This window comes from Heptranchias perlo, chromosome 24 (assembly GCF_035084215.1).
Source record: "Heptranchias perlo isolate sHepPer1 chromosome 24, sHepPer1.hap1, whole genome shotgun sequence".
Lineage (NCBI taxonomy): Eukaryota > Metazoa > Chordata > Chondrichthyes > Hexanchiformes > Hexanchidae > Heptranchias > Heptranchias perlo.
Genome location: NC_090348.1, coordinates 42,479,186 through 42,506,622, shown reverse-complemented (window position 1 = coordinate 42,506,622; position 27,437 = coordinate 42,479,186). Strand labels below are relative to the sequence as shown.

Sequence of the window (27,437 nt, the reverse complement as noted above, 5' to 3'; positions counted from 1 at the left end):
TTACCTCGACTTCTCACCAACTCTTTTCGACCGCAGTGCTGTCCCGACACCAGGGTGTTCCTCGAACGAGATGTACAGTGATGGAAACACAGGTGGCTGGGGATAGCAACCAGCAACACTGAAGGATAAAAACCCACTCTTAAAACGGCAGCGTCTTCCAGTAAAGTGACTCTAGAATGGAGGAAAATGGAGCAATGTGCAGCGTCAGATCACAAGATAGGCACAGATGAGGAAGAGCATTTGACCCATCTGAGCTCATCCATAGAATCATAGAAAGGTTACAGCACGGAAGGAGGCCATTCGGCTCATCGAGTCCGTGCCCGCTCTATGCAAAAGCAATCCAGCTAGTCCCACTCCCCTGCAAATTCATTCCTTTCAAGTACCTTTTGAAGGCCACGATTGAATCTGCCTCCACCACCCCCTCGGGCAGTCCATTCCAGATTCTAACCACGCGCTGTGTTAAAAACGTTTTTCCTCATGTCACCGTTGGTTCTTTTGCCAATGCATCCAGAAAGATCTTAGTCTCCCCGCTCTCCCCACCCCTTCCCCATTACGTCCAACTGTTAAACTATTCTAGGGTTTTTGCCTCCATTGCTTTTCCTGATAATTTATTTCACGTGTCAATCGCTCCTTGTGTGAAGAAAAACTTCCTGACATCAGTCCTAACTTTGCCTTTTACTAGTTTGAACCTGTGATCCCTCGTCCACAGAAAGTTAACATGCAGGTACAGCAAGCAAATGGGAAGGCAAATGGCATGTTGGCCTTCATTGCAAAGGGGTTGGAGTATAAGAGTACGGAGGCCTTGCTGCAATTATATAGGGCTCCGGTGGGGCCATACCTGGAGAACTGTGTACGGTTTTGGTCTGCTTACCTAAAGAAGGATAAACTTGTCTTAGAGGGGGTGCAACGAAGGTTCACTGATTCCTGGGTTAGGGGGCTGTCCTGTGAGGAGAGACGGAGTAGAATGGGCCTATATTCTCTGGAGTTTAGAAGAATAAGAGATGATCTCAGTGAAATTTATAAAATTCTGAGAGGGCTTGACAGGTAGGTGCTGAGAGGCTGTTTCCCTTGGCTGGAGAGTCTAGAACTAGAGGTCATAATCTCAAGATAAGGGGTCGGCCATTTAGGACCGAGATGAGGAAAAATTTCTTCAATCAGAGGGTTGTGAATCTTTGGAATTCTCTACCCCAGAGGGCTGTGGATGCACAGTCGTTGAGTATATTCAAGACTGAGATCGATAGATTTTTGGACACTAAGGGAATCAAGGGATAGGGCAAGATTGGGCGGGAAACTGGAGTTAAGGTAGAAGATCAGCCATGATCTTATTGAATGGAGGTGCAGGCTCGAGGGGCCTTATGGCCTACTGCTGCTCCTATTTCTTATGTCCTCCTCTCTCAATCTGATTTGATATAGTGTTCTGCATTTATTTTTTCTTCACTGTTTGCTATCATAGAATCAAGTGGCAGAGAAGGTGGTCATTCGGCCCATCATACCTGTGCTGGCTCTTTGAAAGAACAATCCAATTAGTCCCACTCACCCTGCTCTTTCCCCAATAGCCCTACTAATTTTTCCCCTTCCAAGTATTTATTGAATTACCTTTTGAAAGTTATTATTGAATCTGCTTCCACCACCCTTTCAGGCAGTGCATTCCACACCTTATCAACTCACTGCGTAAAAATTTTTTGCCTCATGTCACCTCTGGTTCTTTTGCCGATTGCCTATCCTTTAATGCAATCATCTCTCAGTTACCTCCTCTCAAGGTTAAAAAGCCCTTTATGATGCTGCCTGCACTCTCAAAACATGAATAACTCGCTGAATGAGGGGTGGACTCGGACTGCTACGTGTGCCCAGTGTCTCCAAACAAACGGAACGTGAGGCGCAGCCAATAATATAATCGGATGTTGGCAGGTGTGTTTCGCTTTCTTCAGGTTCCAGTCTCCAACCAGTAGCGCAGTATAACTGCAGCCTCAAATTCAGCACATGGGGAAAAGCCATATAGCTTCCATCTCATGTCTGTTATTCCAATTGGGGAAATGCAAGGAATCAGTAAAGGATTACATAGAATTACACAGAATGTTCAGCACAGAAACAGGACATTTGTCCCTACTGGTCCATGCTGGTGTTTATGCTCCACACCAGCCTCCTCCCTCCCTACTTCATCTCACCCTATCGGTATAACCTTCCATTCCTTTCTCCCTCATGTGTTTATCGAGCTTCTCCTTAAATGCATCTATGAATGCGAGGAATGCAAGTATAAGCTGCTTTACCCACGCACTGTGTTTCTTATTGTTTATTGCACTAGTAACTTTAAAAAAAAATGTCTGCAATTGAAAACTGGGATCAAGCTGAGTCAAAAAGAGCAAAACCCTTAGTGAGCGCAACAGAATATTTTGTACTTGGGTGGTTTTCAGGCCAAGAAATTCCACTGTTGTCAATAGCAACCAACTAGTGTCAGTGGCACTTGGCTCCCTGGTAGAAACAGCTAGAGAGCTGCAATATCACGGTTTGCTATGATTAAAGGATCAACTGATGCCTGGGGAGGTCCCAGTACCTTGCTGCCCTTCTAAACATCTATGGGGACCATGTATCACCCCAATCCCAATTCCCAAGTAGTCCCCCATCATCCACCTTTGCTGCCCAGCCCCAGATGAAACCCTGGCTTGCCATGGGTGCATCTTGACCCTGCCAATGAGTAATGCCATTCAAATATGCAGAGCTATGTGGCATCTTCGCAGTGTCAGCCGTGGCTCAGTCGGCAACACACTTGCCTCTGAGTCAGAAGGTAGTGGGTTCAAGTTGCACTCCAGAGACTTGAGCACAAAATCTAGGTTGACACTCCCCATGCAGTACTAAGGGACTGCTGCATTGTCGGAGGTGCTGTCCTTTGGATGAGAGGTTAAACCGAGGCTCCGTCTGCCCCCTCAAGTGGATGCAAAAGATCCCATGGCACTATTTTGAAGAGGAGCAGGGGCGTTCTCCCCGGTGTCCTGGCCAATATTTATCCCTCAACCAACAGTACTAAATTGGCTGCTGTGTTTCCTACGTCACGACAGTGACTACAATTCAGAAGTACTTCATTAGTTGTAAAGCGGTTTGGGACGAGCCAAGGTCGTGAAAGGCGCTATATAAATGCAAGTTCTTCCTTTCTTGTGCGCCTACGAGCGACATGCAATTTGTAGTATAACATGACTTGAAGAGCATGTAATCTCCCTTTGGAAATGTTAGTTGAGATGGACAGGGATAATAGGGCAAGAAGGCATGCAAATAAAATCCACAAATAGAGTTAGGATAGATGCCAGTATTTCTGTTTGCAGAGATTCACCATCCTCTGGAACGAATCACCAAGCGTTGTGGTGGGCCTGGATTCACTGCAGCCCTTTAAAAGGCAGCTTGATGAGTTTCTCAGAGCAGAGGACATTTCTAGTTTTGGAGGGTGAATTGCTAGTTAGCTGGATTTATAAAGAGTATGGGCTACTGCAGTCTCCTGGAGCCTTGCTTTAGGAATCGGAGGAATTTCCAGAGTTTTTCCTGAATTGGCTACAGGTTTTTTCTCCCCCTTTTTTGGCCTCTTGGGAGATTGTGTGGTTAGTGGTGGGTGTATGTGGTTTCACCGTTGGGACAGGTCTGATACTCTTTTCTCCCCCTATAGTATGTTCATTTGTTTACTCAATTTAAAAAAAAAACTTTATAGTTAAATTAAAAATTCAAAACCCAGTTTGCTAAACAATGGATGTTGAGTTGAGTTCCTGTGTAGAGCTGTTCTTGCCTACAGTGGAACTCTGTGTACCCCAAACCCCCTCGTGGGATGACAATGACCTTTCCGGATAGGAGCTTGGCTTATTTCTCTTGCACGAGAGATGTTTGACACCATGAACGGGCACAAAGTGTTTAAAATTCCACGTGGGAATCAGCAAGGTGGCTATTGGGAATGTGAGTAAGAATAAGGGACTGTGGTGAGGATGTACTGAGGAGGGAGAGTTTGGAGGATTCTGTCTTTGGAGCTTGGGAAGATTGAGAGGAATTTCAGAAGAACATTGACCATCATAGTATTGACAAAACCGAGAAATACTGAAAAGGAAGATGGAGGGGACGGAGGCGGTGAGAGGCACCTTAGCGATAGATGACAAGTTTTTATCGCACCCTGTCCAGTTAAGTGAGAGAGATGCTGGAAGAGCCTCCCCCGATATGGGAGCAGGATTCAAGTCTTGGACAGACTTGGGCTTCATAAGAGAGGACATATTCTACAGTTTGCTTTTGAAGGAGCATTGGGTGGTTTAGTTGGTTGAGCAGTGGACTTGGAGCCAAAAAGCTGTTGCTTCAAAACCCTGATGGGATCCTTATGAGGTGGGTAAAATACACACCATTGATTAGGAGGAGGCAGGGGGCAGGGGGCTGAGCACAGTGTTCATCAAACCGTCAAGATATCTACGCTTGTGTGCATCCAGTACCTTGGCAGTGGAAATGGAATTGGCATCATACCTGGTAGATATTTCTATCTAACAAGAGACTGACTTTTGGGAGTATTCTCTCCCTTGTTGTTACAAGGTACCTTGTATCATTAAGGCAGCAGTGTCGGTTGTTAGCAGTTTATTTACTATTAACCTGCCTGGATATTGTGAAAACTTGATAAGTTTAGAAAGTTCAAGTGTTGGAACAATATTGGAAGCTGAAACTTCATATGTAAATGACCGCTAATGATCAATTACAGAGTGCGGGCACTGGCCCGTGATATCCTGTTCACATAATCCTGCCTATCTCAGCAGTTTTTGGTCCCTGCAGCTTTGATCAATCTTGTATTAAAGCAGAATTATCTCCTTTCTTACTCTATCACTTCTGGGTCAATTTCGTCAATTCACCAACTATTCAGTCATCTCTTTGTGCTGTTGTGGATTGTAAAATTATTGCTAAATACATTACTATATGAAAACTTAAAGCTACGTCGCTGACGGTTGCCCTGAAGCTACATTATTTTTTATCAACCCAATAAAAGCCCAAGTCGATTCAAGTCTTGAGTGCTGCTCCCATATCCTGGGATGCTCTTTTAGCACAGCTGTCTAACTCCTGGACAGGGTAGAATAATACGCTTATTGTTTGTTGGATCATCCTCTTCTCGAGTATAGCGACAAACCCCTCCCTTTTTCGCCTCTATCTCATTGCTGCTTTGAGCTTTCATCTCTTGCTCCTGCTAATCCAAAACAATGTCCTATACATTCTTCCTTCTTCTTCTAACCTCGCAGTTTTGAAATCAAAACTCAATGCACCATTTCCTATTCCAACTCATTCTTTCAGGCCCTCAGAAGTACACAGTTCCTCATCTCGCTCAGCCCTTCCTTCCCTTCCCCTCCACTCCCCTCCCTCCCTTCCTTTTTAAAACCCAAGTTTAGTATCGCCTGACATTGGAGATACAAAGCTCATTGAAAGATGACATGCAGGGGTGAACTTGCGAATTGGGTGCCTTACAGACGGAGAGTGCGTCAGAGTTTTAGAAAATACAAGGAGGTAAAGTACCTTGTACAGATTGCATAGTGTTATGGGTACATTGAAGTGATTGAAAGAAAGGGATCTTACTGAGCAGCTCAGGCGATATTACAGGCCTGGGCAGCAAAGCTTCTAGTAGTTTATAACTGTAACCTGAATCCCAAACTGAATTACTGCCTTGAAACCATCTGTAAATCCAGTACATTTTATCATTGGTACTCCATGCTGGCTTAAGCAGTTTTTCTTTTCCTGTCAATTTTCTTCAGTGCCTCCTTGGAACTGTACTCCAGCAAAAGGTGCTGGTTACCTTTCAGTACCTTCTTCAAGTGGCCATTTTTCAGGTGTGAGCTTTGATGGAGGAGTGTTGACTGACTATTGAACTGCAAGGGGCATCACGGAGGAGCCGTAACCTCTCCTCATCTAATGTCCACACAGCCACACTTACAACCATGGTTGCAATCGTAAGCTGGAATCCTGGTCAGTTTTCCTCTCCCTTATCCAGGGCCAGTGAGGTTGCCTTGGCTGCTTCTGCTAACTGAGCACACACAAGTGATCAGAATAGAATGATATGCTAAAAGGGTTAGATGAAGTCGGGAGGGAGGAGGCTCTTGTGGAGCATAAATGCCGGCATGGACCAGTTGGGCCAAGTGGCCCGTTTCTGTGCTGTAGACTCGATGTAACTCAATTTTCTTTTTAGCTGCTGGTTTTCACTGTGGACTTTGACAGTTCCTGATGGTCCCTGCAGTTGAAGTTTTGATGATTCCACACTGAAGGATTAAAGATTAATTCTGACTTAATTACTGCAGGTTTTTGAGGGACAATCTACAATTGATTACCAGAAAATAACGTGGCTGGTAGAGAACTCAGAAGAGCAGGGTGATGGGGTGGGGCCTGCCTGCTGCAATCCGCTCTCACTTGAGTTACTGGATGGAAGGGAGGTTTATTGTTGAGCTACTATTGAGAAATTCCTACCAGTAGATTCAGAGAGAAAAGAAAGAAAGATTTGCATTTATATTGCGCCTTTCATGACTTCAGGACATCCCAAGTTGCTTTACAGCCAATAACTTTTGAAGTGTAGTCGCTGTTATAACGTAGGAAACATGGCAGCCAATTTGTGCACATCAAGCTCCCACAGACAGCAATGTGATAATGACCAAATAATCTCTTTTTTTAAGTGATGTTAGTTGAGGGATGAATGTAGGCCAGGACACCGGGGTGAACGCCCCAGCTGTTCTTCGAAATAGTGCCATGGGATCCTTTACATCCACCTTGTGAGGGCCTTGGTTTAACATCTCATCCGAAAGATGAGAGGCTCTGGGAGTGGCTAGCCCACTCCTCCTCTATCAGGCAACAGGTGTGTGGAGACCAATTGAGCAAGAAGACAAAACTAAACTTTAGAAAAAGACCCTGTCGACCAGGAAGTGTCCCAGGTTTGAACTGTAGCCTGGCTGATGTCAGTTGTGAGTGCTGAAATTGGCATCTTTACCCCTCAATCGCGCAAGGAAAAATAAAATCTGCTACCGATAGTTACGCAAACTCTACCCAGTGGAAGTCACTGTGTGCAGATTTTACGGAGGGACAGGATCTGATTTATGCTGTGGTACCTCTTATTCTCCATTGGCTCACTCGCCCTAACTGTCCCAGCTCACGTGTGAATGGATGGCCATTTGGGTGGGGTATCAGAAACCTACCATAGAACCCTCCTGCCACCAAGAGTCAGCACTTCCGGGAGGAAACGAAAATTGGGAGGGTAAACACATTTAAAAGAAGAAAGTCACTTGACGCAGAAACATTACAAAATTCTTCTCTTTCAAATGCCTCCTGCAGTCTCCCTATAATCTCCGCACTTACTTCATTATCACCAATTCCAATCATCATGGCAACAATGATAATTTAACGTTGTAACATTATAGACCCAGTGCCTTCTCATTTAGCCGATGAGACACCAACCAATTATCTGAGATAAGCTGGCAAATGGAATCTGTGACGAGCTTAATTGTAATTTTCTTTACCTCGGATTTATACCTCATGTTTGCGTTAGCTAATTAGAAACTGGTGTCTAAGGAAAGCAATATTTTCATATGAAGATCCGCAGGCACATACATAAGAGTACACATGCACACAAAATTAAATTGTATTTTAATTGCAATTTCCCCTATATGAATTAGTGAAAAGAACTTTTTTTTCTTGCACAATGGCTGATTTTTATATATATATATATATCTAATATCTGTGGGCGGTGCTGGCAAGTCAGTTTTTATTTCCCATCTCTAGTTTCTCTGAGGGCATGGTGTGGGACCAGAGTCACGTGTAGGCCAGACTGGGTATCAGTGGCAGGTTCCCGTCCCTGAAGGAAGTTAACGAACTTGTTGGGTTTTTATGACAATCGGGCAGCTTTTTTCACAATCAATTTTCTGGTGCCAGCCCACAAATTGCCAGATTTATTGAGTTAAATTTTACAACTTCCCGCAGTGGGATTTGACCTCTGGGTTGCGAGTCCAGTCCCATAACCACTAGGCTACCTTAGTGTGGTGCAGAGACCGTCCCCTGGTATGAAAAGCTGGGAAGAGTGCCCAGGTCAGCAGGTTGTTGAAGGTGCTGCAATCATGTCCCATCATCAAGTTGCAGCAGGTTTAAAAGCAGCACCATCACCTTTGCGACCAGGGATCAAATGTAGCGCAGGTTGATACGATGATAGCCTCCTCCCTTTACTGGTCATGAGAGCATTAAATGAAACAAGGCTACAGCAGTCTCAACCCGGTTGTTAGGACCAGGTAACCCAAAATTGTCCATAATTCAGCACTTCACTGAGAGGGACAGAGACAGAAGAAGACCCATCTTTTCATGAGAAATAACTAGTAAAAAAAAAACCAAATCTTTAATATTTAACGTTTAAAAGAAGCCCCAAATGTTTCCTTGCATGTATTTCACGCAGAATGGTTCAAGAGACAGTTAAATGTATTTCGGCAGAGTCAGGTATCTTGAGGGATTATGGTGAGGAGATGGGCAAATGGAGTTGAAATCTATCAAAAAGGGACCATCTTGTTATACCTATTGGCCATTTCCTGCCGTTGTGCATTATTCTAACACCACTCAGGAGCACTGAGTTCTCCCAGCCAGAGAGGAAGAAGTTGCATATATTTTAGACTTTATATAGAATATACAGCACATAAATAGGCCATTCGGCCCAACTGGTCCATACAGTTGTTTATGCTGCACATGAGCCTTCTCCCGCCACTCTTCATCTCACCCTATCAGCCTATCCCTCTATTTTCTCCCTTGTGCTTATCTCGCTTCCCCTTAATTGCATCTATGCTATTCGCCTCAACTACTCCTTGTGGTAGCAAGTTCTACATTCTAGCCACTCTTTTGGTAAAGAAGTTTCTCCTGAACTCCCTATTGGATTTATTAGTGACTCTCTTATATTTATGGCCCCCAGTTCTAGTCTCCCCAACAAGTGGAAACATCTTCTCTACGTCGACCCTATCAAATCCTTCCATAATCTTAAAGACCTCTATCAGGTCACCCCCACAGCCTCTTTTCTAGAGCAAAGAACCCCAGCTTGTTCAATCTTTCCTGACGGCTATATCCTCTAATGTAAAAGCTCTTTATGTTTTAAAAACGAGAAGATCAACTTCCTTGGTTTCAGTCGCTTTTTTATTGAATTTGTGTGGATTGAGTAAAGTGCCTCTTTAAAACCATAAACGTCTCTTGAACATTTTGCTCAGCCTTTCTCAGAGGTTTCACCGCTTCAGTAGCAAGAAGCTCAGTCGGTGCCAGTCACTTGTTGTTTTGAGGGTAATTTATGGGGCTATTTTGGTTGTGTGGGGCCAGTATAAATATAGACTGTTTGTGTCAGTGTTTTGGCAGCTCTCGATTCCTTCCAGTTGTGAGGTGCAGTTATTGATTGCATTCACACTGCTCTAATGCGGCCTGGGGAATTGAGTGTGAAATCATGAGGGCGGGAGGGGAAGACTGATTGCTTCAGTCACGCTAAGGGATAAGGAGGGCTGGACGTGAGAATTCTGTGGAATATGTTCCAGGAGAAAGCTTTTGGTTCATCATAACTCAAGGTAACAGACTAATCCGTAAAAGCTGCAGTAGTTTAAACACTTCCTTTTCAAACAAAGAATATTTAAATGATGCAGAAATAAAGATCCACAAACACTGGAAATCTGAAAGGGAAAAGAAAATGCCTTAAATGCGCAACCCATTGATCGTCATCTGAAAGGTTAATGTATGCCTTCCTCCAATTCTGGCCTCTTGTGCATGCCATGATTTTTTTTTGCTGCACCGTTGGCGGCTGTGCCTTCGGATGCCTAGGCTCTAAGCTCTGGAATTCCCTCCATAAACATCTCTCCCTCTCTCTCCTTTTTAAGATGTTCATTAAAATCTACCTCTTTGACCAAGCTTTTGATCCCCGATCCTAATGTCCCCTTCTTTGGCTCGGTGTCAATTTTTTTCTGATTACGCTCCTGTGAAGCGCCTTGGGATGTTTTACTATGTTAAAGGTGCTATATAAATGCAAGTTGTTCTTGTTTAAAATGATGAGGGGATGGGACAGAATAGATAGAAACAGACTGTTTCGAATGATTGAGGGGTCTAGAATAAGGGAGACATAGATACATGGGGCCAGAAACTGCGCTGAGCGGTGAATACATGTCACCCGCCGTTGGTAAGTAACTCACCCACAAACTTTTCGTGTTCTTCTGGGCACCAATTTGCTTTAATTGAGAGCTGAAGAAGTGCAGCGGTTCGTTCCCGGGCTTCTCCGAGTGGTGAGAGTGGGAAAAAGATCTCTCTCTGTCCACCCCCCCCCCCCCCACCCCCCCCCCCGACTAATCAGCTTGAAGCAAGCCACGCTGTGAGAACCAGGAAGTGAGTCTCATTCACAAATCGTGCAAACGAAGAACCAAGAAGGGCCAGATAAGATTAGTAAATGTACCATAACATCAGATAGGGAAAGCGAAATAAAGGGAGGGTAAGATTAACAGTCTGAGATAAAAGAGACAAAGAAAAAGTTAAAAAAAATTAAAAATTATTTTAATTAATTTTTTTTTAGATGTGTAATAACTATTAAAATCAGGAGGAATGAGACTCCACATTTAAAAATTCTGACACCCGGCTCTCAGACTTTTTAAACAACTCTCTGACAGCTAAAAGGCTCCTTCTGGCTGAATCGTGGCTTCATTAATTATGTACAAGATTAACATGGCGGCAGGACAGGCTCCTAGCGTCAGTTCAGAGCAGCCCAACCTTTTTCAGTCTATTTTAGCGGCTACTTACCGCGTTTCAGCAGCAAGTTCACGTTCCTCCATTGATTTCGATAGAGAGCCAGCCAACGAGCTGTCGATCCGCGAAGCTTTGAGATCACTGGTGAATCAAGAAGAGCAAATTCTGGATTTTCGCTTTCGGCTGCACACGTGCGGTCGCTGGAACTTGCTCTTCGATTTGTTCGTTAATAATGGTGAGCGCTGTTCGGCTCGCTGCTATTTTACAAGCAATTTCCGGCGCATGATTAAACGTTAGAGATTTAGGACAGAGAGCACGAGCAGCATTTTTTTGAGGCTGTGGAATGCACTTAGCGATTGAAGCAGAGAACATGTCGGCTTTTAAGAATTGGTTGGAAAGGTGGTTGAAGTAAAAGGAAATAAAAGGGTAGGCACATGGGATTAGGGCTACTGCTCATGTGGAGGACAAACACCAACTGGACTAAGCAGCTTGTTCCCGTGTTGTAATGTCTGTGTAATTCTATGCATACGAGCCGTGACCCTGCAGTCTCTCCTTCCCCCTCCACAGCAAGGAAGAGTGGGCCTACTGAGTTAACAGTTGGGTTGATAAAGGAAATGACCCTTGTTGGTTGATGAAATCTAACCTAGCTGTGATCCAGCACTCAAGTCAACTCATTATTTTAATACTCCATGTCGATAAACATATCACAAAACAAGGAGCTTGCTGAGGTCCTGATGAGGTTGTATTGGAAGCCAACCTGGGGTGAAGGGTTAAGTTCAGGCTGATTTGACTGAAGGGCCATGAGATAAAAGTGTCTCGGGAAGAGAAAGACTGAGTCAGGTATTTGTATCTTTGTCCCCTTCTCTCCTTTCGCTGTAGATGTTGACTGCTTGCTGGAGTATAGTTACATGGCTGACATCACTCACCAGTATTTCAATGGCTAGAAAGACTTGCATTTATATGGCGCCTTTCACCACCTCAGGACATCCCAAAGTCCTTTACAGCCAATGAAGTACTTTTGAAGTGTAGTCGCTGTTGTAATGTAGGAAACGCGGCAGCCAATTTGCACACAGCAAGGTCCCACAAACAGCTATGCAATAATGACCAGATAATCTGTTTTTCTTGAGTGATGTCGATTGAGGGATAAATATTGGCCAGGGCACCAGGGAGAACTCCCCTGCTCTTCTTCAAAATAGTGATGTGGGCTTTTTTACGTCCACCTGAGAGGGCAGACGGGGCCTCAGTTTAATGCCTCATCCAAAAGACAGTGCTGCACTCCCTTCGAACAGCACTGGAGTGTCGGTTTAGATTTTGTGCTCTGGCGTGGGACTTGAACCCACAACTTTCTGATTTGGAGGGCAAGTGTGCTACCCACTGAGCCACGGCTGACACCTCTTCATGTGAGAGTCCACGCAGTGAGTGGGCATCACGCCCAATTGGGAAAGGTTTGAAGGCCATCGGTGCCTCTGGAACTGTACCCCAGCTATTGGAGAGGAAGAGAGTACTGGGGGAAGTGGGGTGTTAAGATAAAGATCTATTTGCGTCTACACGGATTTGCTTCTAACTGTTGATATCTAGAGTGTTGCGGACATTGAACATCTGGCTCTCTGTTTCTCTGCAGCATCTGGAAATGCTTTCTGACATTGACTGCAAAAAGTGGAGTGCGGCCATAAAGGGGGCTAAATCCTAGTCCTGATTTTCGAGCTTGTCGCGCTGCCTGAAAGTCTGTGCAGATGTCAGACCAGTGAAACCTTATTAACGACACGTGATAGTTCAGGTTCCTTTTGTCTAGGGTTACAAGCTTAGGTTCCTGTCTGGATGAGGTTCATTTGTCGTTTGCTCTGTGCTCTGGTGTCTAGTTTTATGTTTTCACCTTTTGGCTGGCCTTTAACCTTTTAGTATCAAGGAAAGTGGCATTGTTTAACGGCATGCGTGCTGTTCTCCGTGTGATCTGGACATTGTTGCCAAAGTCCCCAAGGAGGTTTCAAAAAGCTGAATTTAATTGTGCTGTTTAAAACCTTGACAATACTTTCCTCTTGCCCAAATCCATTTGATTCCAGTGGTCTCCTGTGTGTTTTTTTCCTTGAGGCTTGGTTCCATGCTTATGGGAAGCCCTTCGCTTTCTCATTCATCTGGCCATTTTTCCCCGTGAGCCCAGGTTGAGAGTATTGATGGGCTATTCCAACACAGGAAGCATCACAGACAAGCCTGTAGCTGCCCTCACCTGATGTTGACATACACTCGATTGCACGAGCACGTGCAAACACTTCTCAGGACTGAGAACTATGATATTATTTTCACTTCCCCAGCTTGGGGACACTGAGGTCAAATGTATTGCCCCTACACCTCCGTTCCCCCGCCCCCCCCACCATCCCAGCTGAGATCATTGAAACCGGCATAGAAAAATAAATTGAACCTTAAGTCCTGGTCTAAAGGGCTCAGTACCAAACCGCCCGGGGTACTTGCACCGAGGCATCAGGGAGGTTGCGTTGGGAGAGTACAGAACAAGGGGGCATAACCTTAAGCTTAGAGCTCAGCTGTTCTGGGGTGATATCAGGAAGTGCTTCTTCATACAAAGGGCCGTGGAAATCTTGAACTCTTCCCTCCCGAAAAGCTGTTGAAGCTTGAGGCCAATTGAAAATTTCAGGACTTCAGAGCTTGATAGATTTTTGTTAGGCAAGGATATTAAGGGTTACGGAACCAAGGCGGACAGATGGAGTTAAGATAAAGATCAGCCATGAATAATGGAATGGCGGAACAGGGTCGAGGGGCAGAATGGCCTTCTGTTCCTCTGTTCCCTCCTTCTGTATTTCAAAAATAAATATTTTTATTCCCTTTTTGTGCCCCTCACTTCCAGGCAGCATTGTCTGGTCAAGGACCCATCAGGTTCTCAACTATCCCCAATACCTTCCACGTAGTTTTATCACAAGCTGCTTGGAAGTGGATGAGAGTGGCCTGCACACAGGTGCTGAGGAGAAGCTCCATAACGTAGCTGTATACTGGTCTCTCAGAACACGCACCATGTCAGGAAATGTGGGACAACTTTTACCATCCCCTTTTTTTAAAAATGAAAAAATCCTTTTATAGCCTCTTGGGGCATTTTTCTTGTACTTACGCTAAGACTATCATCTGCACACCTGTGGTTAGCTGATAAGAGGAGTCTGAAGTTCATGTGGAGGTGGCCCAACCAGCTGCTTTTGTTCTCTCTCCCAACTGCTTGGCTCTGCTCCTCTCATTGTCTTGCTTGCTACGCTGCCTAAGATTTGCAACTCGAGTGAGTATTACATAGAATGTACAGCACAGAAACAGGCCATTCGGCCCAACTGGTCTATGCCGGAGTTCATGCTGCACATGAACCTCCTCTAACCCTACTTCATCTAACCCTATCAACATATCCTTCTATTCCTTTCTCCCTCTTGTGCTTATCTAGCTTCCTCTTAAACGCATCTATGCTATTCGTCTCAACTACTCCTTGTGGTAGCAAGTTCCACATTCTAACCACTCTTCTGGGTAAAGAAGTTTCTCCTGAATTCCCTATTGGATTTACTGGTGACTATCTTATATCTATGACCTGTGGTCTTGGTCTTTCCCACAGATAGAAACATTTTCTCCATGTCTACCCCATCAAACCCCTTCATAATTTTAAATATCTCTACTTGGTCACCTTTCAGCCTTCTCTTTCCTAGAGAAAGGAGCCCCAGCCTATTCAGTCTTTCCTGATGGGTATATCCTGATAAGTAAAAAGATCATCAGCCAAGGTCAGTACTGCAATCTTGGAATCAAATCACACTGCAGGAGAGGACAATATCCTTTGGTAGCCTAATACAAAGCATGTGCTTCAAATGTCATCTGACCTATTGCTAATTAGATTTACAGCCCTGTCACCCATTCCTGTAATCACCATAATGCTCAATAGATGAGCTCTGGAGAGAAAAGGGTTTCAAGGATTATAGTGAGTAGGTGGGTATTGAAAGAAGGACTTACACTTATACAGCATCGTGTCACATGTCTCGGCACCCTCTGAGAGTGCTTCACAGAGAATCAATTACTTTGAAGTGCAGTGACTATTGTTATGTATGTAAATGCAGCAGCCATTTTGCATACAGCAAGATCCGGCTGATACCAATTGATTTCTTTTTAGTGGTGTTGGCTGAAGCATGTTGGTCAGGAGAGCACCTGGCATTCTGAAATAGTGCAGTGGGATCTTTTAATATCCATCTAAACAGGCAGGCAGGGCCTAACTTTAAGACCTCGTGTAGGACAGTCCCTCGTTATTGCACTGAGGTGTCAACATCAGCAGCCTCCATTTATATAACATTGTTAATGTAGAAGAAGTCCCAAGGCACTTAATAGAAGCTTGAGAAACATGGATGCTGAGTCATGGAAGAAGAGATTGGAGAGACCAAAAGCTTGATGGAAGAAGTGGATTTTAAGAAGGTCTTAAAGGAGGAGAGGGAGATAAAGTGGGATCTAGGTAGCTGAAGGCACGTTGGCAGTGTTGGAGGGGTGGGGGGAATGTACGAGAGGCTGGAGTCAGAGGAATGGAGAGTTTGGGAGGGTTGTAGGGCTGTTGGAAGTTAGAGATGGAGAGAATTTGAAGACGAGGACAAGAATTGTAAATTTAAGGCTTTGTGGGGGGTGAGGGGTGTCAGGAGTCAATGTAGGTCTATGAGGACAGGCAAGAGGGATGTGGTGTACAATACAATGGAATACAAAATGGCAGCAGAGCTTTGGAGAAGAGAGGATGGAAGGCCGGTAAGGAGAGCTTTGGAATAATAAGGGTCTGGAGGTGACAAAAGCATGAATGAGGGTTTCAGTGGAAGATGGGCTGAGGTGAGGGCAGGAGGAGGGAGCAATGTTAACGAGCTCAGCCTAGATTATATATTTAAAGCCTCGAATGGTCCTTGAACAAATAACGTTTTGACTTGGAGGCAAGCGTCCCACCAATGGGACAAACCTTACACTAGGATACAGGGGACAGACTAGTTAGCCAAATGGCCTCTTCACAGTCCTTAAAAACTCTCATGTTCTAAATATACATTTTTGTTTTGGGAAACTCCCAAACAGTTTTCATTGCAGCCGGAGGTTATATTTCCCAATAATCTCGTGATTCTATGTAACAGAAAGGGAGGGACTGCACCCAGAGGAATTAGGGGGAAGCAATAAATAAACAAAGCTCTGTCGCTGATTTGAATTATCAAAAAAAATCCATTTTCCATACAGTAGCAAATTAGATTTAGATCATTGAGGCGGAAACCAAACACAGCAGGTTTATGTAAAGTGTTAATTAGAAATGGTTCCTGCTAATTACATTGGCAGTGCATTCCCCTTCATTGACTAATGTTTGCGATAAAGTGGTCCTGAGGATTTACCCGCTTTACACACACATTCGATTTTTATGTCTATTAATGATGGATGAAAGAGAATAGAGTTGATATTTTTGTGTCGGGTTAAATGTCATGTACAGATCGCTTATCTAAACCCTTGTGTTTAAGATCATTAAAGGAGTTGATAGGGTAGATAGCGAGAAACCGTTTCCTCTGGTGGGGGGAGCTCAGAACAAGGAGGCGTAACCTTAAAATTACAGCTAGGCTATTCAGGGCTGATGTCAGGAAGCACTTCTTCAAACAAAGGGTAGTGGAAATCTGGAACTCTTCCCCCTGCCAAAAACTCTTTGAGGCTGGGGGTCAATTGAAAATGTCAAAACTGAGATGAATAGATTTTTGCTTGGCAAGGGTATTAAGGGTTACGGAACCAAGGCGGGTAGATGGAGTTAAGATACAGATCAGCCATGATCTAATTGAATGGCGGAACAGACGTGAAGGGCTGAATGGCCTACTGCTGTTCCTACGAAGGTGTTATTGGTGCGTAAATCTGGGTGAGAGTTTATATTACCATGCCTTGTAAATCAAGTGGCACTGCTTCCTATGGAAGTTCTGAGGCCCATCTTGTGGTGTTCTTGTCACTCGCTCCTCTAGTGGCAGCATAGCACTATTGGATGAAGAGCAAGGAGTTCTTCCAATGTCCTGGCCAACCATTCCTCCCTCAACCAACACCACCAAAAGCAGATTAATTGGTCATTCACCTCACAGCTGCGTGCAAATTGGCAGTTGCATTCGTCTGCACACCATGAGTCAGTGTCTGGGAAGTGCTTTGGGACATATAAGAGGAAGCTAGATAAGCAAGGGGAGAAAGCTATAGGTGGATATGCTGATAGGGTTAGATGAAGAGGGGTGGGAAGAGGCTTGTGTGGAGCATAAATGTTGACCAGTTGAGCCGAATGGCTTGTTTCTGTGCTGTACATCCTATGTAATTACTGAGAGACATGATAAGGTGTTGCACAAATGGAGGTTTTACGTTTCCCATCGCTAGTCCAGGGGCTGAGATCGGGCCAGACTGGGAGTTGAACATCGGACCTTCCAATCTGTATGGTTTGGTGTTACATGTGCCACCTCAACCCACTGGGTCATTTGGAAAGTTCGCTCTAGACAGAGTTGATGAATGGAGAGAACACTGGGGAGGGTGCTGGTAGAAACTGCATGTGGCAGGGTGAGGTGGAGAAGAGATGTTCTCGGCTGTTTTTTCTATAATCGTCCGTGCCTTGGAGAAGCGTAAATAATTACCTATTTAAAATGACTGCCAGTGCTAAAATAACTGCCGATAGTAAAATCTGGGCTGATTATCTTGGACCTTAATCATCTCTACTCTGTCCAACTGCCAATTTGGCACAAATCCCTGCTTTTATTTTGTATTGCACTCCCTGGAGGTTTGCGTTAAAGCATTGATTGACAGCAAGAGGTGAATGAACTGTGTAACAAGAGTGTCACAAAATTGATACCAGGCCCTGAAACAATAACTGAATGGCGCAATTAGCTGGATGGGATGAATGGCCTTTTCTAGTTCCTGGATTCTTGTATTATTGATTTGAAATGTCTTTTGTTTGTCTATCCGTTTACTACAGTGTTAGATTTCTGGACCTGACTGGTTTAATATGGTGTTTCAGCATTGATAGCTAGTAACCCATTGGTCTGTAAAGTGCTTTGAGATGCCCTACGGATATGATAAAGTGCTGTATAAATGCAAGAGGCTTTCTTGAAAAGAAATCTTATTTGTCTCATTTTTTATTCCATGACTGAAAGTAAATGCAGCTTATGTTTGGCTGCTGCAGGGTGCTTTAAGAGAGGCTGAGGGTAACTTGCTGTCCAGTTGTTCCTTCTGAAACCCGGTGATTGCCATTCTCCGGGTATCTTGTGTGTATTCCCTCGAGCATAGAAGATTAAGGGGTGATCTAATTGAGATGTTTAAGATAATTAAAGGAATTGATAGGGTGGATAGAGAGAAACTATTTCCTCTGGTGGGGGAGTCCAGAACAAGGGAGCATAACCTTAAAATTAGAGTCAGTCCGTTCAGGGGTGATGTCAGGAAGCATTTCTTCACACAAAGGGGAGTGGAAATTTGGAACTCTCTCCCCCAAAAAGCTGTTGAGGCTGGGGGTCAAAAGACAATGTCAAAACTGGGATCGATAGATTTATAATAGGTAAGGGAATTAAGAGTTACAGAACCAAGACGGGTAAATGGAGTTAAGGTACAGATCAGCCATGATCTGATTGAATGGTAGAACAGGCTCGAGAGGCTGAATGGCCTGCTCCTGTTCCTATGTTCTTACCGCTGCAGTAAGTTGGCCTACCTGGGCTGTCAGTTGGAACGCAGTTTTGACACAGTTCAACAAAACATCCTTAGACAGTAAATGACTGGATTTGTACAACACCTGGCATTATAAGGTGTCAGTCTTGGCTTAGTTGGTAGCACTCTCACCTCTGGGTCAGGAGGTTGTGGGTTCGAGCCCCACTGCAGAGACTTGAGCACACAATCCAGGCTGACTCTCCAGTGCAGTACAGAGTGTGCTGTGCTGTCTTTCGGAATGAGACGTTAAACCAAGTCCCATCTGCCTTCTCAAGTGAATGTAAAGGATCCCATGGCACTATTCAAAGAAGAGTAAGGGAATTCTCCCGGTGTCCTGGCCAATATTTATCCCTCAGACATCACTAAAACATAGCATTTGGTCATTTATTTCATTGCTGTTTGTGGGACCTTGCTATGCACAAATTGGCTGCCGCATATCCTACATTACAACAGTGACTCTGTAGAAGGCGAACTAGGCGGACCGCGGTCTTTTTTTGTCCAGCAATTCCTATGTTGCTAAGTTGTTTACAGCTCCCTGCGGTAAGAGAGATTGTTATAAAAACAGAAAACGCTGGAAAACATTAAGCAGGTCAGGCAGCATCTGTGGAGAGAAAAGCAGAGTTAACATTCCAGGTCGATGGCCTTTCATCAGAACTGGAAGAAGTTAGAGATTTAATAGTTTTTAAGGAAGTACAGAGCCAGGGAAAGGGGGTGGGGGAGGAAAGAACAAAAGGGAAGGTCTGTGATCGGGTGGAGGGCAGGAGTGATTAAATGACAAAATGGATGATGGTGCGAGGCAAAAGGGGAGTGGTAATGGAACCCATCACTCCTGCGCTCCACCCTATCACAGAACTTCCCTCCTCCTCCCCCCGCCCCCCCCCTCCCCCCCCCAACTTCCTCTTATCCCCGGCTCTGTACTTGCTTAAATCTCAAACATCTTCCAGTTCTGATGAAAGGTCATCGGCCTGAAACGTTAACTCTGTTTCTCTCTCTCTCTACAGATGCTGCCTGACCTGCTGAGTGTTCCAGCATTTTCTGTTTTGATTTCAAATTACCAGCATCCGCAGTATTTTGCTTTTGGAAGAGTGATTGTTAGCCTGGCTCAGTTGGAGGATTCTCACCTGAGTCAGTGGGTTGTGTACTCGAGCCTGGGTTTGAGTGTATAATCCAGGCTGACTCTCTCGTTGAGGACTGAGAGAATGCTGTATTATAGTAGATGCTGCTCTTTGAGTGAAAAAGTTAAACTAAGGCCTTCTGTGCCTTTGCAAGAGGATGTTAGATATCCTATCCGGGCAGTAATCACCAGGCATTGTTCTGTGATTTTAAAATGCGAAGGATTCGAAAATGTCATTTCCATACTGTTCACCTGACGAAGGAGGAAGCCTCCGAAAGCTTGTGGAATTAAAAATAAATTTGTTGGACTATAACTTGGTGTTGTAAAATTGTTTACTATTTGAAGAAGGGTGGGAAGTTCTTTTCTGTTTCCAAGTCATCATTCATCTTGTAATCAAAATCACCAAAAATAGATTCAGCTTGTCATTCATGTCTTTTTTGGGATGTTGCTGTATGCAAAATGGCTGGTGTGTTTCTGAGAAACATGATAATATGCTGTATGAATGAAAGTCTTTTCTTTTAGTAATTACCAGGTTGATTTAGCGAGAACTTCCTCTTTGATAGAATTTCTTTCTAGGTACATCCTGTTGCTATAACACCAAGAGCACAGAAGAGGGGAAATCCCAAGCTCCTTTGGATGTCACCATTGAGAATAGTGCACGTCAATAGTGACACCGTGAGGCACAGGAGGGTTACCCCAAGTGTGTGGTAAGTTCCCAGAGGGATTGAATTGTAAAGGGACAGGATGCCACCCTGTGGGGCAGGGGGAAGGAGAACACTGACAACATCGAACATGGTGGGAGAGCGTGAATCACTGTGATTTTATATTTAGCAAATCCAAACAGCACAGTCTTCAAACAGAAGTGTCCCAATAAATACTGCCCTGTCTAAATAATTCAAAAAAATCCAATACAGTATTGTACTGAGTATAGCTCAGGAAGTCATTGATTTGCTGGAGAGATTTCTGGATTGCAAGACAGAAATTGCAGATGAAAATGTCTCTTAAAAATTCAAATGCGCAAAACTTAATGGATATAAACCTAATGGGTATAAACTTAATGCACAAAACCTAATGGGTATAAACTTATTTCAGCTTTGCAAATAGAGAATTGAATTAATATGATGCAGGGTGGGGGGGAAGGACTTGCAACATTTAATGTTGGCTTGTACTTTTTAAATAGTCACTGCATCATATAAAGAAAGGAGCCTATCACTTTAAATGGGATGGTGTCTATTTCATTTGAGTTTTGTTGTCTCTGTGTTTCTTTTTTTTTTGAATGATTCAGAGTTACCAGTAGAAGAATAAATTTGTACCATCCAGCTAATTGAGGTGGAAGTGGCAGGGTGAGGGAGTAGATGGGGTTTCTGTGAATCAGTGACTAGAGTACAGAAGGTTTCCCCGATGATCTTCGGTGTAGCTTGTCCTGTGATAGAGAATCCATCAACTCGTGCTGCTTTGATCGTTTTAGAATGGAGCCTCCAGATGTCTTCAGTATGTGGCCTGTTGAACTACAGAGCAACACACAAGTGTCTATAGATCTTAGTAACCCAGCTGCTAGAAGCCATAGCCCACCTTTGCAGCACTCCTCAGATGAGAGGGGCATGCAGGTTATCTGCTTCCGGCTATCGGCTGCTGAGAGATGAATGAGAGGAGGCTGTGGTAAGTCATCCATTGGCTTTCTCTCCCTCCCAGTTGGGTCCTCTGGTAAAACTTCCTTCACACAAACCTCTTGTACCATCTGGGCCTCAAAACGCACCACAGTTGTTTAAAAATCATTTAATATATTGACAAGCATTTTTGTGCTGTGGCCTGAACTGATCAAAAAGCATTTGATGAAGCTTCCCTGATGGCTAAATGCCACACACAACTGGACAGCCAAGATTTGACCTCTGCAATATGCAGAGTTAAGAAAGAGAGATGTGCATTTGTATAGTGCCTTTCACAACCTCAGGATGTCCCAAAGTGTTTTACAGCCAATAGAGTATTTTTGAAGTCTAGTCACTGTTGTAATGTAAGGAAATACAACAGTTATTTTGAGCATAGCCACCTCCCACAAACAGTAATGAAATAAATGACCAGATCATGTGATGGGATAAATATTGGCCAGGGCACTGGGGAAAACACATGCTGTTCTTCAAAAATGGGATTTATTTTACATCCACCTGAGAGGGCAGACGGTGTCTCGGTTTAACATCTGGTCTGAAAAACGGCACCTCCGACAGTGCAGCACTCCCTCAGTGCTGCAGTGGGAGTGTTGGCCTAGATTATGTGTTCAAGTTTTTGAACCCACAACCTTCTGACTCAGAGGCAAGAGTGCTGCCCACTGAGCCACAGTTAGCTGATTTTGCCTGGGAAAGCAGTAGTTTTGACTTCACTATTCCCAAGCCAGGAAGTGGAAACATTAGTCCAAGCTGGTCCCCCGTGCACTGACTCTTGCTGGAAAGTGCGTGTTTGTGTGGAGGTTGGGTGGGGAATGGTGAGCTTCGCTGTGATATTTCCCAATGTCTGGAACAGTACAGGAGGAATGACCTCTTGGGTGAGATACCGGAGGGTTCACCGTTAGCGAGATGATCTCAACCTGCTTTTTTAAAAAAAAAGGAGAATGCCACATATTCCAGGAAAGCAGGAGCCCAGATTCTTTGAGTTAATAGGTTTGTGATAAATCTGTAAAATATTTTATTACGCAGAGTTTAAACAGCACATAGCTCTTAAAGCAGAGGAAGCAGAAGGTTAATTATTTAAGTGGGTGCTGACTTAATTAAGTTGATAAACTTGGTCAATTGCCCTAATTTCTGACTCGCAGTAATGGTCACGCACACCATTAAACCACATTAGTTCCTCCTTTTCCTAATGCAAAAAGGTGTCCCCTCTCTTAATGCCCATGCAGCACTTTGAACCTGAACCGTCTTATTCCCTGCAATTGAAGTCTGTCCAATTGATTCAGTGTGTAATTCCTGCCCCTTCATGAATATTACTCTGTCAACTCTGCTGTACTTTAGAGGCAGACAGCAGTAATAACACTATGATTATGATTATTATTAACAGTTCTGCCAACTAAAAGCCTTATAATGAAAGAATTTCAGGCTTATTTTATCCGTACTGATTTATAGTAATTACTTTGCCTTGCTAATCCTACTTTTGTGTCATCCTTGAAAATGTGCCACATTGTGCATGTATGGGTAAATTAAGCTTGTAAATTCGGCAGGCATATTCAACTCTCTCTATTCACTAGTGACAAAATGTGGCACGATTGTATAATCACTGTGGTCTTAGCCCTTGTCTTTTCTCTGCAATTTTCTCTCTCCTGAGGGCATTGAATTTTCCTGGGGTGCAATTTTTAGTTGCTAGCAGCATTCCGGTTCCTCAGCCAGCCTTCATGTTAGAACGTTGGCCAGCTATTCAACCATGGAGGGCTTCAGAGCCAAACGCAACCATGTATTTTCTGGTGGGGGTGAGGCCACTGTATTATGGTCAGAAGTGGGAACCCTAGCTGATTAGCTCTCCCCACCCCCAACTGGGGCACAGAAGCCAATTATAACGCTCCTAGTGAGATCAGATTTCTTTCCAAAAATAACATTTTGGGCTACAGTAATTTGAGTAAGTGTAGCGTGCGAGGGAGGAACAAGTGACTTTGGACCTATCTCCTCCACTGGGGTTTTCTTCAAGTCATGTCTGGGTCTATTGTAGATTAATTGATAGAGATTGATATGATTAGTCAAACTGCTCCATTAGCATTGTATCTTGCGTCGACCAGGATGGTAAAAGGTGAACTAGATGGACTTTGGTCTTCATTCGTCAAGCAATTCCTATGTTTCTCAGCACAAGCCTTCATCATATGAGTCTGTCTTGTGATCCGAGGAAATGTAGGCCACATGGGAATGGCATCCATGTAATGCAGCTCGTCAGGGTTGAGTAACTTTTGAGTGTTAGGGTCTTTTGAGATTCTTCAATTGTTGCTCGGTTTGTATCCAACTCTTTATGGAGACGTCTTCCTTCCTGGAAGTGTAGTTGCGGGTTCTTCACCTTCCTCTGGAGATTGAAGGGTCACTGCTGCCTTCATTTAAAAACCCTATTCGGCACTCATTTTCCGCTTTGTTTGCAAATGCATGATGGAGTGTTGAAGCATGTCATTGTTGCACTTGTGCGTGGGATCGTCATGGCAATTTCTGAACAAATACAATCCAGAATCAAAGTGACGATGCCAGCACCCCTCAGTTGTCTGATGGCACTCCACCTGAAAGTCAGCCAATGTCAACCTTCCCACAGTCATGAAGCTGCCCTTTTAGTTAAACCCAACCATCGACCAATACCCATCCCCGCAGCCACTCTCAGTCCCAGACCTAAAAAGGCAAAAAAAATAAACATTTTAAATTAAAATGTAACTAATGTTTACCCATTTTTCATCGGTTAGCTCTTGCTGAGGTTCTCGGTTTCACTTGGTGGCAGCTTCCCTCAAATTGTCACCCTCATGACACTGAGTTTCTGCAGAATTCCAATGGAGTCACCTTTGGAGCTGTGCGGATTATACAGACTCAGCAACGCTCGTCTCTAGCCCGAGCCCTATTCCTCCTGTGTTTACAGTGAGTTTATCTCGAATCCCTGCTGATTTACGAAGGAGCATAGGGAAGAATGCACCTGTAGTCTACTGGTTTATTATTATCGAGTGTTTGTGCGTAATGAAGAGGGGAGGGAAGACTTTGAGGCAGGTTTTTCCTCTTGCTGTGCCTGAGGCTTAAAGGATCGGCTGGGTGGATCGCCGAGGGGGAAGATCAGGCGGCAGGATCACATGTCCATAATGTTCAATTTTTATATCCGTTAATGTAAATGTTTGGAAAATTGGATAGGCTCCATTACACACGAATTGCCCTCTCTGCCCGATTTTTCCTCAATGTGCAATAAGACGAAAATCTGCCCTCTTGCATCCTTCTGCAATTCATTCTTTCCCAGGAACTCAAAACTCTGGAATTCCTTACCTGTCTCCGTCTTTCCTGCCATCCGCCGGTTTTTAAGCCTGGTGTTACCTACTCTTGATTTACTTAGTCTTCTCTCCTCTTGTCCCCTTGGTGGTGCCAATCTCCACGGATCTGGGACCTTCACGCAGGTTTCTCAATTTCAACTGGCATCCATTCACCATGGGGACTGAGATTTTTGAGGCTTCGGCCTCAACCTTCATGTATTTGGGTGCCGCTGGAGCCAATATCCAAAGGAGCTATCGGAGTACATTGTGAAAGACGATATATAAATGCAAGTCTTTCTTTCTATTAATGATGAGATAATTTATTTCACAGGGTAACCTGTCAAGCCCCCAAAAACTGACTTTCAATCTTGAGTCAGTGGTATCACTCTTGCCCCTGAGTCAGAAGGTTATGGGTTCAAGTCCCACTCCAGGGACTTGAGCACAAAACCTAGGCTGATGCTCCAGTGCAGTACTGAGGGAGCACTGCACTAGAATCACAGGAAGGTTACAGCATAGAAGGAAGCCATTCAGCCCATCGAGTCCTTGTCTGTTCTATGCAAGAGCAATCCAGTTAGTCTCAATCCCCCGCCCTATCCCCGTAGCCCTGCAAATCTTTTCCTTTCAATAACTTATCCAGTTCCCTTTTGAAAGCCATGATTGAATGAATCTGCCTCTACCACCCCCTCAGGCAGTGCATTCCAGATCCTAACCACTCACTGTAAAAAAAAAGGTTTTTCCTCATGTCACCTTTGGCTCGTTTGCCAATCACCTTAAATCTATGTCCACTAGTTCTTGACCCTCCTGCCAATGGGAAGAGTTTCTCTCTATCTACTCTGTCCAGACCCTTCATGATTTTGAATACCTCCATCAAATCTTCTCTCAACTTTCTCTATTCCAAGGAAAACAACCCTAGCTTCTCTAGTCTATTCATGTAACTAAAGTCCTTCATCCCTGGAATCATTCTAGTAAATTTCTTCTGCACTCTCCAAGGCCTTCACGTCTTTCCTAATGTTCGGTGCCCAGCACTGGAGATAATACTCCAGTTGTGGCCGAATCAATGTTTTATAAAGGTTCATCGTGACTTCCTTGCTTTTGTACTCTGTGCCTCTATTTATAAAGCCCAGAAACCTGTATGCTTTTTTAAACCACTTTCTCAACCTGCCCTGCCACCTTCAATGATTTCTGCACATAAACCCCCAGATCTGTCTGTCCCTGTACCCCTTTTAGAATTGTGCCCTTTAGTTTATATTGCCCCTCCTCATTCTTCCTACCAAAATGTATCACTTTGCATTTTTCTGCATTAAATTTCATCTGCCATGTGTCCGCCCATGCCACCAGCCTGTCTATGACCTCTTGAAGTCTATCACTATCCTTCTCACTGTTCACTACACCTCCAAGTTTTGTGTCATCTGCAAATTTGGAAATTGTGCCCTGTACACCCAAGTCCACGTCATTAATATATATCAAGAAATGCAGTAGTCCCAGCCCCAACCCCTGGGGAACACCACTATGCACCTCCCTCCAGTCCGAGAAACAACCGTCAGAGGTGCTGTGTTTCGGTTGAGACGTTAAACCGAGGTTCCGTGTACCCTGTCAGGAGGACGTAAAAGATCCCATGGGACCAGTTCGAAGAAAATCAGGGGATTCTGCTGGTGTCTTGGCCAATATTTATCTCTCAACCCACCCCACTAAAACAGATTATCACTGCTGTTTGTGGGACCTTGCTGTGCGCAAATTGGTTCCCACATTTCCCACATTACAACAGTGCCTGCACTTCAAAAAAAAAGGTACGTCGTTGGCTGTAAAACGCTTTGGGACATGCTGAGGTCGTGAAAGGCACTATATAAATGCAAGTATTTATTTTTACAGGGTAGCCTGCCAAGCCCCCAAATCAAATTTGCAGTTGGGATATTTAGACAAACATAGAGGAGCAGTGTGAGGGATGACACTGATCCCTGAGATTAATCAGTTACGTAGGGTGGAGGAATTAAAATTTAGTTCTCCGCGTGTTAAGTTTGAGACTGTTGTGTGATCATCCATTTAAGCGCTGTCAGCTTAGGAACTGCACGAACATTATTGGGAAGTGAGCTGTACAGAGTCATACGAATAAATGGTGCTAATAAATCATCATAAACAACATGAACTTTTTGTTGTGATTATTGAATTATGCTGATTTCACACCCTCCTCCATCTCATAGTATGACATGGATGAAGGCCTCATTGATTTCACCTGAAATATGAGAGAGAGAGAGAGAGAGAGAACGAGTGCGAGTAAAGCCTGGAGATCAGCATTCCAGCCCTCCGCAAGCAGGGATTTTGATTGGACTTAAAGGAGGTTGAAAATGACTCCGGGTTCCCGCGCTCATTGCCATTCAATGACTCTTGCTGGAAAGCGCGTGCGTGCGCGCGCTTGAGCTTCATGGTTGAATAGTTAGCCAATACTCACTATCCGAGCTTCTGGGGATTACTTTTCTCCTCCCATTCTTCCTGACCAAAGAAAGAAAGACTTGCATTTATACAGTCCCTTTCAGGATGTCTCCAAGTGCTTTACAGCCAGTGAAGTACTTTTGAAGTGTAGTCACTGTTGTAATGCAGGAAACGCGGCAGCCAATTTGCGCACAGCAAGATCCCACAAACCGCAATGTGATAATGACCAAATATTCTGTTTTTTTAGTGATGGTGTTCGAGGGATAAATATTGGCCAGGACACCGGGGAGAACTCCCCTGCTGTTCTTCAAATAGTGCCATGGGATTTTTTACATCCACCCGAGAGGGCAGATGGGGCCTCAGTTTGACGCTTGTTCCCCAAGACGGCACCTCTGACAGTGCAGCACTCCCTCAGAACTGCACTGTAGTGTCAGCCTAGATTACATGCTTTCTGGACCTGGCTTTTGCTTGCGGTTCCCATAGCAACACAGCTAAGATTGGAACCACACCGTCTGAGGGAGAACTGAATCTCACCCCACTATACTT

General features: G+C 44.3%; 1 protein-coding gene across 5 annotated transcripts in view; it reads left to right on the top strand.

Annotated features, from left to right (window-relative positions):
• Positions 1 to 27,437, top strand: part of plxna4 (plexin A4) — a 552,119-nt gene that overhangs the window by 89,657 nt on the left and 435,025 nt on the right. Inside the window, exon 4 of one of the 5 annotated variants that reach the window (XM_068005171.1) lies at positions 19,395 to 19,806. The exons of the other annotated variants lie outside the window; for them this stretch is intronic. Coding sequence (XP_067861272.1) covers positions 19,395 to 19,559 — 165 coding nt within the window. The 3' untranslated portion in view covers positions 19,560 to 19,806. Of the gene's footprint in view, positions 1 to 19,394; positions 19,807 to 27,437 lie in introns of those variants that run through there. 5 annotated transcript variants of the gene reach the window in all.